General features: G+C 44.8%; 1 protein-coding gene across 1 annotated transcript in view; it reads left to right on the forward strand.

Annotated features, from left to right (window-relative positions):
- Window positions 1-13,699, forward strand: part of ncf4 (neutrophil cytosolic factor 4) — a 59,861-nt gene that overhangs the window by 23,533 nt on the left and 22,629 nt on the right. Inside the window, exons 5-7 of the mRNA XM_048520988.2 lie at window positions 1,028-1,155; window positions 3,632-3,689; window positions 7,885-7,983. Coding sequence (XP_048376945.1) covers window positions 1,028-1,155; window positions 3,632-3,689; window positions 7,885-7,983 — 285 coding nt within the window. The remainder of the gene's footprint in view (window positions 1-1,027; window positions 1,156-3,631; window positions 3,690-7,884; window positions 7,984-13,699) is intronic.

Genomic DNA, 13,699 nt, shown 5'->3' on the forward strand with positions numbered 1-13,699 from the left:
ACTGTGGAGGAAAACACAGCACCCTGAGGAAACACACGCAGACACAGGGAGAGCCTGCAAACTCCACACACAGACAGTCAGGCAAAGACCGAATCTAACCTGGGTCCCTGGTGCTAACCACTGAGCCACCAATCTTTTATACTTTTGCCATAGGCAGCGGGTCTACTTCTTTCCATGAACATCTGTCAGAAACAGACCTGCAATTGTCTTGTGATTTTTTGCATGACCTCCAGTCTCTCAAAGCTCTTACAAGCCATCAATGACCATTTTGAAGTGGATTCACCCTGTTATAACATAGGAAACACAGGAAAGTCAAATTGCATTCTGCAAACCTGCACAAACAGCAAAGTGATAATAAACACACAAACTAATTCTGCAATGTTAATTGAGAGATAAACATTACCCAGGTCACTGGGGACACCTGCCCTGCCCCTGCCATCCTAAAAACAGGGCCAGGATTCTGAAATAACTCTGCAGAGGCCAGTATCCTATGCCTTAGTCATCCTATATTTATGTGTGCACATACTGCATGCCTTCTGACCCAGCTAGATCACAGCCATTCCTTAGAGAATCTCTGAATGTCCTGTTTATATCTGTCAACCAGGGCTCCCTGATTGGCCCAGGTTAACAGCCCCAATCAGGGAGCTCATACTCAATGAGATATATCTGTCCCTCCTTCCAATCACTACAGTTTCCATGTGGGAAGCTGAGCGTTGGCTTTAAGTGAAGGCAGGGCTCTGTCTGTACTGCCTTGAGTGTCAGTTTTGAGTTTTATATCTTAACTCAGGAGTAGGAAGAATGGAAAGATCTGAAAGGAAAAACATCTCTTAGTATTAAGGGCTGGCTAACACTGGGTTAAACTCTGACCTCTAGCCTCTAACCCCCAACATCCTGTTGGTCAATGAAAGGACGTCCCATCTGAGGGAACTGCATCAGTAAACTGAAGGTTGAACAGCGGTGCAATATAATAAAGTCAGATGGTATTTCTTATCGGCTGATAACTTTCTGATGTTGTATGGGATTCCAGAAACTTCTTGAGCTGCCAGCCTGGATTCTCCTTGACGAAGATGTCCGGTTATTCTTCCATCAAACGGCTGAGGATTCTGAACGGGTACCCAGGTCACTTCGACGTTTGAGGCCAAGCACGAGGAAAATGTGAGTAACAGCGTCACCAAAGATTCCATTGGTCCTCCCTTCCCTCGCCGTTGTCAGAACACACATTGTTTTCCCAGTGCCGTCCAGCTAAAGATCTCACATTTGCTGTGAGTTTGCCTTGAGACACTTTATTGAAAGCTTTTTCAGAATTAATGCTCAGCTCGTTTGCTCCAGGTTATCACATTTTGTGCAGCACTGTTTGACACTGTGACCAACATATTGGCCTCCATTGTCACCAAAAAAAATGCCCCCAGTCTTTTACCTGTTGCTAATATATCAAGTAATTAAGCGGGTGATTCGGCTTAGTTGATTTATTAATTGATTGGAAACATATGTTTACACCCGGGTGTCCATGGAGGAGCAGCACAAATCCTTGACGCCTTTAGAAAGGGGTGGGTGCTACAGGGGGCTAGAAGATTCTAGTATTTCCATCACCAACTCCTAGTTAATTTCACTCCCCTCCCTGCCTCACAGTGTTATTGCTGGTGGACAGGGCCTGCTAATTGTTCTTTCGATTGGTAAAATAGGCAACTTGGAGGATTTTTGTTTTAAGAAATTACTGGGAAGATTTGTTTTCTTTCGGAATTGGGTGGCAGAGGTAAGGCCAAAGTTTGATGCCCATCCCTAATTGCCCTTGAACTGAGTGGCGCACGAGGTCATTTCAGAGGGTGGTTAAGAGCCAGCCACTTTGCAGAGGGCCTGGAGACACACGTTGGCCAGACTGGTTAAGGATGGCAGATTTCCTTCCCTCAAGGACATAGGTGAACTCAGGTGGGTATTTACAATAATTAATGCTAATTTCATGGTTAATAACACCTTTCGGTCCCAGATTTTATGATGCTGAATTGACTTCTATGAAATGAATTTAAGTTTCCCTGCATGCGATGGCGGGATTTGAACAGCAGAGTGTTAACCTGGGCCTTTGGATCATTTATCCAATGACCTTACTGCTGTGTGATCAGGTGGGACTGGTTTGTAGAAGGACCTGTGGGACTGAGTGGTATAAACATTTATGCTGAGCCCGCTTGGGTGCAGTTGTGGTTAAAAAAACAATAAAGCAAACCCAGGGGTCCTCTTGTGGTGCAGAGTTAGTGTCCTTACTCCTGAACAAGGAGGCCTGGATTCAAGTCCCACCTACTCCAGGCATCTGTAATAACATCTATGAACAGGTTGATTAGAAAAATATGTTAGAAGAAAAAGCAGGTAGAGGTGGTCCCTCTTGCGGTAAAGGAGGTTTGAGTTCAAGTCCCCATCTGTTCCAGAGTTGTGTAATAACATCTCTAAACAGATTGATTTGGAAAAAATAGGTTGGGGGAAAACAAAGCAAACTTATTGGTGGGGGGGGGGGGGGGGGGCACTCTTGTGATGCAGACGTGGTGTCCTACCCATGCACCAAGACAACCAGGTCCAAGCCCCACCTGTTCCAGAGGTGTGTAATAACATCTCTGAACAAGTTGATGAGGAGAAAAAAAAGTTAGACTGAGTGGTTAATAAACCTAAACTACAAAAATGCATTGGGGTTTTTCTGTCTCTCTGAACTGGCTTGGAATCAAATTGACAGCTGGTGTTGTTGGGAGCTGCTTGTGTGTGAATTAACATTAGCCAAATGATCAAAGGTACTTCACTCATTGAAAATACAGAATATTCTGAGGTTGCAAAAAGTGCTGTTTAAATTTAAATTCTTTCCTCCTGTGAGGTAACAGGAATCCCCTGGCACCTGGGCCGTTGGCAAAACCGATCAAACCTTCTCATGCTACTGAGTCTTTCAGACCAAGGTGGTAATTTCAAATTAGTCAACTTTCCGCACACTGGGGAAAAAAACCCAAATCTTTATATAATGCCTTTGAGGACCTCAGGACAATTCAATGCTATTTACAGTCTTTTGGAAGTGTTGTAGGAAGGAAAATGCATTAACCAAGTAGCGCACAGCAAGATCCCACAAGCATCAATGTAGTAGTGGCTGGGTAGTTCGGTATTTGCGACTGGGTGAAGGACGAGTATTGACCAGGATGCTGGGATAACCACCTTGCTCTTTTTCAAGACAGTGCAATGTAATCTTTTAGCTTTGCCTCCAGCTGACTCGTCTTTTAGAAAGTCCCAATGGAAAGGCTGCATCTCTGACTGCGCAGCAGTACCTCAGTACCTCACCGGGGGCAGTGTGGGGGTGGGGGGGGAGCGGGGCGGGTGGTGAGTGTGGTCAGCCTTAATTTTGTGTTCAAGTCACACTGGGGTCAGGATGAGAGCTAATCACAAAGTCGGAGAATCTGAAAAAGCACTTTGTTTAAGCAGTGTGAGGAACATCGGAGGAAACAAATGGATAATTCAGTAATGAGGAATAATTTGAGACATTTGCATCGAAGAAGCATTCATTATTGATGTCATTTTTCATCTCAGTTCAATCCTTCCTTTGTTTAGTAAATTGCACTTACTTTAATTATGTTATTACAATGCTAATAATCCTTAATTTGTTACTTAGCAAATCCCAAACAGAGAAGAAAGATTTAAGTGAAAAATCAGGAGCTCCCCAGGCAGAGGTAGGATTGCTGAAAGATTTCAATTAATGCAATACATTCCCTGGCCAAAGAATGTTAATTATTCCATCGTTAGGGTAAAATTAACTGTTTTGTTCGCCTGTCTCTTCCAGCTTTTACTCCTTTTCTTAGAGTCATAGAGGTCTACAGCATGGAAACAGGCTCTCGGCCCATCTTGCCCATGCTGCCCCAGTGGTCTTCTGACCAGTACTGGAGCTCAGCTCCTTCATTAGTTCTTGGTTCAAGAGGTCAGCCTTCCAGGCCCACAGCAATGTGGTTGACTCTGAACTGTCCTCTAGGCGACCAGGGATGGGCAATAAATGCTGGCATGGTCAGTGGTACCCTCATCCTATGAAAAGATTTTTTGAAAAAGTGATCATCTGCAGCTGGTTGACCACTGCGTGCATCACAGCAATTAGCAGCAGAGGGAAGTTAGCAGTCATGCACAGATGCATCTCTTGAACATATAGATACACTTGTCGACACACGTGCACGCTAACTGAGAAGGTCAATGAGAACACCAGGCTCCTGGGCATTCTGAGTTGGGACTCTATCCCCATTCCCTCACAGTCGCTGGGGAAACGCCCTGGAACTTCCTACCTAACAGCACCCTGGGTATCCCTACACCATGTGGACCATAGCGATTTTATTTACCCCCAGGATATAGGCGTTGCTGACTGGGCCAGTATTTGTTGTCCTTCCCTGTTTGCCCTTCATAAGCAGGTGGTGAGCTGCCTATTTCGGTGTGGGCAAACCCACAATGCAATTAGGAAGGGAATTCCAATTTTGTTTGACGCAGCAACAGAGAAGGAATGGTGATGTAGTTCCAAGACAGGGTGGTGAGGGGCTTGGTGGGGAGCTTACAGAGTGGTGATGCTCCCATGTACCTGCTGCCCTGGTCCTTCCAGATGGTCGTAGTCATGGGCTTGGAAGATTAAGGTTAAGGAGCTTGCAAGAAGGCAGTGGCCCAAGAAAGCAGTTCACTGTTGGTGAATAAAGTGATGAATATGAAGGGGTTAATCTGAGCTAAGGTGTAGCTCTGCCAACTACCAACACACAACAGAGCCACTGGTTAGAACATCAGGACACTTCTAGACAGTTCTGATTGTACTAATGACACAATTGTCTCCAATGTAACATGAATGTACTTGGGTAGCACAGTGGCTCAGGGGTTAGCTTTGCTGCCTCACAGCGCCAGGGACCTGCGTTGATTCCAGCCTCAGGCATTAGCCTGTGCCGAGTTTGCACATTCTCCCCATGTCTGCGTGGGTTTCCACGAGGTGCTCCAGTTTCCTCCCACAGTCCAAAGATGTGCAGGTTACGGTCGATTGGCCATGCTAAACTGCTCGTAGGATCCAGGGATGTGCATGTTAGGATGGATTGGCCATGCTAACTTGCCCCATAGTGTCCAGGGATGTGCATGTTAGGGTGGATTGGCCATGCTAAATTGCCCCATAGTGTCCAGGGATGTGCAGGCTTAGAAGATTAGCTTTGGGAGATGTGGGCTCATGGGATAGGGTGGGATTCTGTCCAGAGGATTGGTGCAGACTTGAAGGGCTGAATGGCTTCTTTCTGCATTGTTACAAATGTTGTCTTGTGACCAAGCTAATTGAGTCTGCTGAGAATGGTCTCCCTAAGGGCATTGTGGGTCAATCCACAGCAGGTGGACTGCTACGGCTCAAGAAGACAGCTCACCACCACCTTCTCAAGGGAAACTAGTGACAGGCAATAAATGATGGTTAGCCAGCGACACCCAGACCCCACAAATGAATAAATAACCCCACAAAAGCCTAAAAATCTTCTCAACGAAGAGGATTGATGGCAGACCTCCAGGTCAACTCCAAATGGTTGGTACCCAGGCTTTCTCATTCCTGCTGTGTGACTACCAACCTTTCAAGGGTACTTAGCCACAGATACTGGGCGATTCCAGCAATGCCCACAACATGTGAAAGGCCTTTTAAGGAATACCCCCCATGATTTTTGGCTTCAGTTTCTGTTACTGCCACCTTGTTGTTAAAAGAGTAGGATATAGTATGGAAGCAGGCCATTCAGCCCATCAAGTCCACACCAACACTCTGAACAGTATCCTAACCCTACCATGTATTTCCCATGGCTGTCCCAACAACCTGCACACTATGGGCAATTCAACGTGGCCAATCCACCCAACTTCACGTCTTCGGACTGTGGGAGGAAGCCGACTCAGAGACAAGGGGAATGTCTGCATGGAGTTTGCACATCGTCCCCAGAATCATACCTGGGACCCTGGCACTGTGAGGCAGCAATGCTAACCACTATGCAGCCCTTTTGTACCAGCCATGTTGAGATCGTCAAACTGCCAGGAATGATCCCGGAAGCCGACTTCTCCCAACAATCTCCTCTGGAAGTAGGCACAAGAATCAGTTGGGGAGGCTCATGAAATCTGCTGCTTTCCGACCTTTACCAGGGTGTAAACAACAGAAAGCAGTTGATGTGGGAACACTGAAGCACTTATTATTTAATGAGCTGCAAAATCGATAAACAAGCAAGACGAGGTCATAATGAAAAGTGGATTTTGATTAAATAGAAGAAACCCATCACATTAAATTAAACATCTGACTAATACATTTTTAAATTATTAAATGTTACTCAGAAGTTTTGATAATGCTTTGCTTTTTCAACGGTGCACGAGGAACTTGCAGACCTTCTGAAACAATTTGGAAAGTCAGCAATCCTACTCTGCTAACACAATGCTACATTGTACCCATCGGAAAATCCTACTGTCTGCTTGGACTGGGCTCAGCTGTTCTCCAGAGCACTTGTGTGCTTGGCCAATAATGGATGCACACGTGTAAACTCTGTTGCCAAATTGATGTTGTATAATGAAAGACAAGGGTTAAAGGTCAATTGAGCAGCCACTTGCCAAATGCTGAGACACTGGGAGCCCACTCCCTGCTTTTGAGGCACCTTCAGAGCATTTTTGAATTTGAGCTGCTTCTCACTTAAAGGGACCCTGTCCAAACCTTAAGCATCTTTACAGGCACTGTGAGGCTCTCTCAAATATAGCAGGAACTGCAGACGCTGGAGTCAGAGACAACACAGTGTAGAGCTGGAAGAACACAGCAGGACAGACAGCATTAGAGGAGCAAGAAGTCGATGTTTCGGATCAGGACCCTTCTTCAGAAACGTCAACTTTCCTGCTCCTCTGATGCTGCCTGGCCTGCTGTGTTCCTGCAGCTCCACACTGTGTTATCTCTATTTATAACAGTGATGCTCAGACAGTGTCCAAAAGGCTGCAGCGAAAACTCAACCCCTTGCCTTTGGCTAACACTTTTCGCTTCATCCTTGCAGACCCATCCCCCTATAACTCGCCTAATCTACACATCCCTGAACACTACTGACAATTTAACATGGCCAATCCACCTAACCTGCACATCTTTGGACTGTGGGAGGAAATGGGAGCACCCAGAGGAAACCCGCACAGACACGGGGAGAACATGTAAAAACCTACACAGACTGTCCCCTGAAGGTGGAATTGAACCCGGGTCCCTGGTGCTGTGAGGCAGCAAGCTACTGGTTTGCCCATAAATTGTAAGGTTATAGATCAGGTGAACAGCAAAGGTCTTTTCCCAAGTGTGGGCGAGTTCAAAACTAGTGGGTACATTTTCAAAGTGATGTGTGGGGCGACTTATTCACAGAGTGGTTTGTATGTGGAATTAACTGCCAGGGAAGCAGTAGATGCAGGTACAGTTACAACATTGAAAAGGCATTTTGATGAATATATGAATAGGAACAGGTTTAAAGGGATTATGGGTCAAACACAGACAAGTGGCACAAGTTTAGTTTGGGAAACATGGTCGACATGGATGAGTTGGGTGGAAGGGTCTGTTTCCATGCTGCATTACTCTGAGTCGAAAAAGCAAGGGCTTAGGAAGGGAACTACATTCAGTTGGTGGAGTCTAATTGAAGGTATGGGTGGAGTAAAGGAAGACACACAGCCAGAAAAAAATGGACAATTTTTTAGTTGTAGAACTGGAAGAGATGGCAGAGATTCAAAGAGCTAATCCCATCCAGTTATCTATGATCACTGCACCTCAATTGTCCACATGTAATTCTCCTAATGCTAGTTCTGTGTATTCATATCACATGTTGGTTTAAGGTGCTGATGTCTGTTTTGCTCACTCTCCCCTGCACCCCCCCCCCCCCCCCCCACCCAACCCAGGCTCTGTATGATTTTACTGGGGACAATGACCTGGAATTGACATTCAAAACTGGTGACATTATCTACCTTTTGAAAAGGGTCAACAATGATTGGCTGGAGGTAAGTGGAGATGAACTACTTAGTGCTGACTTTTGTGGGATATTGTGGAATGTTCTTACATCAATTAATGTGGGGTGATATTAAATTTGACAATTTCCAAGTGCATATCTTTAACTAAATAAATTTAGAAATAAATATTAACTTTGTAAAGACAGTTTGATATATCCTTGCAAAGTAGGTATTTGTGGGCCAGAGCTTCCACATCTTTCCCACAGTGACCCCAGTTCGAAGCTTGAAAATTGTCAAGACCCTTTTAGCGAGAAGTAGAGAATGTATAAGAACAGAGGAACAGAAGTAGGAAATTCAGCCCCTCGAGCCTGTTGCACCATTCAGTGAGATGGTAGTTGATCTGTAGCCTAACTCCTTATACCTGCCTTTGGCTCAGATCCTCAAATACCTTTGCTTAATAACACGTATCTATCTCAGATTTAAATTAACAAATGATCAGCATGCCACTTTGGGAAGAGAGTTCCAAATCTCTGTGTGTAGAAGTGCTTCCTAACATCTCTCCTGAAGGGTCTGTCCCTCATTCTCAGACTATGCCCACTTATAGAATCCCCAACCAGTGGAAATAATTTATCTTTTGTTACTAAATTCAATCAGATCACCCCAAAGCCTTTTAAATTCTAGAGAAAACAGGGAGAATTTTTATGATTTTGTCGCATAACTTAACCCTGATGTGCAGGTAGCATTCTTGCAAACCCAAGCTGTCCTTCCTCCAAAGCTAATATGTCCCTCGTAAAGTGAGGCTAGGTGGATTAGCCATGGGAAATGCAGGGTTACAGGGGTGGGTCTGGATAGGATGCTCTTCAGAGGGTCAGCTAGACACAATGGGTTGAACAGCCTCCTTCTACACAGGAGGGATTCTATAATTCTTCTACGATTTCTGCATCTGACAAAACAGCAACACTGACTTCAATATGCATGTTGTAGTCCACAGCTATGAATTGTGATATTAAAAGGTTTTATTGTTCTTTCCCATCACCTGACCATGGCTCTTAACTTGCTCTTGTTCCTTGCCATTGGCATGTGTTGGAAGGATTTACAAGGTGATACTCATTTGGCCTTGTCACAAACACATCTCTCATGGCCGTTAAGCCCTGGAGTGGAACTTGAATCCAGAGCTTCTAGCTCAGAGATAGGGCTGCTACCCCACTGCGCCACAAGACCATCTGTCAGTAGGAATAATGTCCTTGTGATCAGATTTCATAGAGTTCCTGCAGTGCGGGAGCAGGCCATTCGGCCCATCGAGTGCACACCAAACATCTGAAGACTATCCCGTTCAGACATCCATATGCTGTAACCCTGCATTTGGCATGTCTAATCAACCCAGCCTGCATATCCTGGACACTTTGGGAAATTTAGCACGGACAGTCCACCCTAACCTGCGCATCTTTGGACTGTGTGAGGAAACTGGAGCACCCAGAGGAAACCCACAGGGAGAACATGCAAAGCACGCACGCACGCACTGAAATACACATACACTCACATGTACACACATGCGTGCACGCACACACATGCACACAGTCCCTAACGCTGCAAGGTAGTAGTACTAGCCTCTGAGCCTCCGTGCTGCCCTAATTCCCTGGTTTTTGTGTAGACAGAATGGTCTTTGTGACGTGTGTGTTTCTCAGACATAGATTTTCAGGGCTGCTTGCACAACTGTGCTTTCCTCTGTGCAGGACAGTGAGAGGTTAGCTCCGACCAGAAGTTCTCGGGTTCAACTTCAGGTCAGTAAGCTCCAAGTGCACAATAGACTGGGAGCTCAACAGAAAGGGAAGACATCAAATTGCAACTCAGCAGTGTTTATGAACGATATAATCAGAGGGTTGGCAGCAAGAAACTGCATCAACCTCTACATAGATAACAAAGTGTGGGGCTGGATGAACACAGCAGGCAAAGCAGCATCTTAGGAGCACAAAAGCTGACGTTTCGGGCCTAGACCTTTCAGGTCTATACAGATAAACAGATAAATAGAAAGCGGGACATAACACCAGCGCTTCATCAGAGGCTCACTGATGATGTTACCCAGAATGGTGACGAAACGTCTGCGAGCCAACTCACATCCAAAGCTTTTGTGCTCCTAAGATGCTGCTTGGCCTGTTGTGTTCATCCAGCTCCACACTTTGTTATCTCGGATTCTCCGGCATCTGCAGTTCCCATTATCTCTGATAACATTTCAACCTCTATATGATGTTTTTCTCAGCACTATTTGTACTCAAATAGCAAAAGAAGGAGCGACTTGCATTGAGAAAACCCCACCTTTCAGAAGCATCAGATGCCCCAAGAGCTGTACAACCTACTAATCACTTTTGAAGTCATTGTTACTGTGTATTAACTGCATCAGCCAGTTTAGAAGTTGCACAAAACCAGGTCATTGTCCAACAGATAGTAGGAACTGCGGATGTTGGAGAATCTTCAGAAGGGTCTTGACCTGAAACGTCAACTTTCCTGCTCCTCTGATGCTGCTTGACCTGCTGTGTTCACACTGTGTCATCTCATAGCCCAACAGGTTTATTTGAAATCACAAGCTTTCTGAGCGCTGCCCCTTCGGCAAGAAGAGAACGAAGGGGCAGTGCTCCGAGTGATTGTGATTTCAAGTAAACCCATTGGACTATGACCTGGTGTCGTGTAACTTCTAACTTTGTCCACCCTGATCCAACACTGGCACCTCCACATCAACCAATTTACGTACAACAGGCTCCAACAAACGGCAACGTGATAATGACCAGGCAATCTGCACTTTTTTCTACTTAAGTGATTGGTAGAAAGATAAATATCGATCGGGAGAGTCACTGAGAGGAATCTCCTGTTGCTCTTCAAATGGTATCTTGAGACTTTCGTGACATTTGACATTAATTGTCGGGGACAGTACACTGTTAATGGCTTCATAGGTTGGGAGCTCTTTCCCTGGAATGTAGGAGGTTAAGGGTGACCTTATAGAGGTTTATAAAATCATGAGGGGTACAGAGAAACTGAATTGCACGTGCCTTTTCCCTAGGGTAGGGGATTTCAAGACTAGGAGGCATATTTTTAAGGTGAGAGGAGAAAGATTTTAAAAAAGAACATGAGGATTTTTCTTTACACACAGGGTGGTTCGAGTGTGGGATGAACTTCTAGAGGGAGTGGTGGATTTGGGATGCAATGTTTATAAGACTTTTAGATAAGGACTTGAATAAGAAATGTTTGGAGAGATATCAGCCTGGAGCAGGTGGGACTAGGTTATTTTAGGATTTGGTCAGCATGGACTAGTTGGACTGAAGGGTTTGTTTCCCTGCTCTAAGACTCCAGGACTCACCTGAAAGATGGTTAGAAGTGAAGATCTGGTATAAATAATTTCTATGTTCCTCTAACATTTAAAGTCAGTTGTCAGAAAGCAATATGGCAGGGATGAAACTCTCTTAAATACATGCCATCTCTCCCTTAAGGTGCAGAGTTGAACTATGAATATTAGTAAAGGATTTTCAGTGCTAATTAAAGAAAAGCAGACTTCAGAAATCAAGATAATGGGAACTGCAGATGCTGGAGAATCCAAGATAATAAAGTGTGGAGCTGGATGAACACAGCAGGCCAAGTAGCATCTCAGGAGCACAAAAGCTGGCGTTTCCGGCCTAGACCCTTCATCAGAAAAGGGGGATGGGTTGAGGGATCTGAAATAAATAGGGAGAGAGGGGGAGGCGGACTGAAGATGCATAGAGGAGAAGAACTGGCTTTGACAGTCTGGTAACTGATCTATCCTACCTGTGCTTGATTAGTTAAGCCTGGATATGGACTCAGAGAAAAGTGAAAGAATTGTGGAAGTTTCTGGAAAGAGCTAGAAGCCAGACCTGAAGCATGGAATAGACATTTTAAAGCACTTTACAGAGAATGTTTCATGCACGTAGAAACTAGTGTCATCCCTGTATTTTTTTTCCTTATTCATTCACGGGATGAGGGCGTCACTGACCAGGCAGCATTTATTGCCCACTCCTAATTGCCCAGAGGGCAATTAAGAGTCAACCACATCGTTGTGGGTCTGGAATCACATGTAGGCCAGACCAGGTAAGGATGGCAGTTTCCTTCCCTAAAGGGCATCAGTGAACCAGATGGGTTTTTCCGACAATTGGCAATGGAGGCATGGTCATCATTAGGTTCTTAATTCCAGCTATTTGTTGAATTTAAATTCCACGATCTCCCATGGCAGGATTCGAACCTGGGTCTCCAGAACATTATCTCAGTCTCTGGATTAACAGTCCAGCAATGATATCCCTGATATACATTAGATATACTCAAGCCAAGCCCAATACCCCAGAGATCAAAAGGAAAAGCAAAGTGGATGTTGCAAAAGATAAGAAATTTACACCAACAACCTGCATTTATATAGCACATTTAATGTAGCAAAATGGCTCAACACATGTTATGGAGCAGAGTTTGACACTCAGCCTCATAGGCAGGTGATCAAAACCTTGGCCAAAGAGGTAGGTTATAAGGAGTGTCTTAAAGGAGGGAAGTGAAAGAGAGAGGTTTAGGGAGGGAATTCTAGAGTTGAGGCACCCAGCAGCTTAAGGCAAGGCTGCAAATGATTACGAGTACCCAACAGTAAAGAGCAGTGGAACTTGTGAATGAGATCTCCTGCTCCAACTCATCTGCCTACTAGAGGATGGAGCTCCAGTCTGACAAGTACATTCATTTCCCAGTATTACTGGTCTTCCCTCTGGGCAGTGATAGACAAGAGGCCAGAATTGGAGAAGCACAGAGGCGTACATGGCCAGAAGAGATAAGAGAGATCCAGAGGGTCAACACCATAGGGGGATTTGAAAACAAGGATAAGAATTTTTAAGTCTGAGGGTGTCAGTGGTCTTGGAGCTAATGTATTTCCGCGAACACAGGGATAATGAGTGAGCTGGACTCTGAATTCAGAAAAGGACAGCAGAGTATTGATGACTGCAAATCTTACTCTGTTGACCTTCAGTGTTAATCCCATTGAGGAACTATACAGCAGGTCCCTGACTTATAAACATCCAGTGTACGAAAGCTCATACTTCCAGACACAACACCGTATGGGGAGTAACTGTAAAGAGCCCACATATACGACTGTTTCCTGTGCTTACAAACAGCGACTCCAGATTGTCCTACATAAACAGGGTGCTGGAAGAACTCACAGTTAACATTTCGAGGAGTTAACTTTTCCAGGAGTTTCTGTTATTGTTTCTGATTTACAACATCCGCAGTTCTTTCAGTGTTTATTTTGTACTGTACTACCTTGTGTCCTGACCTGCACTTGAATCGACTTGCGACCAGACTCCACAATGGAACCCGATCACAACCTGGGGAAATTGTCTGCATCTGTAACAGAAGAGGGTCATTGCCCTGTCCTTCTTTAATAATTCCTCACTAAGTCTTTACCTTCTTCAGTTGGTTCTGGTTTTCCATTGCTCCAACATCTTGTCCTTCAATTAGCTTGGAAATCCTCACTTGTTTCAAAAGATTACAGAGGTATAGTTTGACAAGCTGGCTGTATTTGACTGTGGCCAGATGGTGCTCAGCTGTATGAAAGAATGTGGCCAACAGATGTGTTCCAGTGTAAGATCTGACTCTAACAGGCAAAGGCTTTGTATTCAGCAAAGAACAAAAATAAATGGGCTGTTTGCTCGAATATGGCAAGTCCCAGTTGTAGGAAGTTTATTGCAAAGCGAAAGTCTGCCCAACTATATGACAAGCAATCTGCCCAACTACA

The sequence above is a fragment of the Stegostoma tigrinum genome, chromosome 38, assembly GCF_030684315.1.
Source record: "Stegostoma tigrinum isolate sSteTig4 chromosome 38, sSteTig4.hap1, whole genome shotgun sequence".
Classification (NCBI taxonomy): Eukaryota; Metazoa; Chordata; class Chondrichthyes; order Orectolobiformes; family Stegostomatidae; genus Stegostoma; species Stegostoma tigrinum.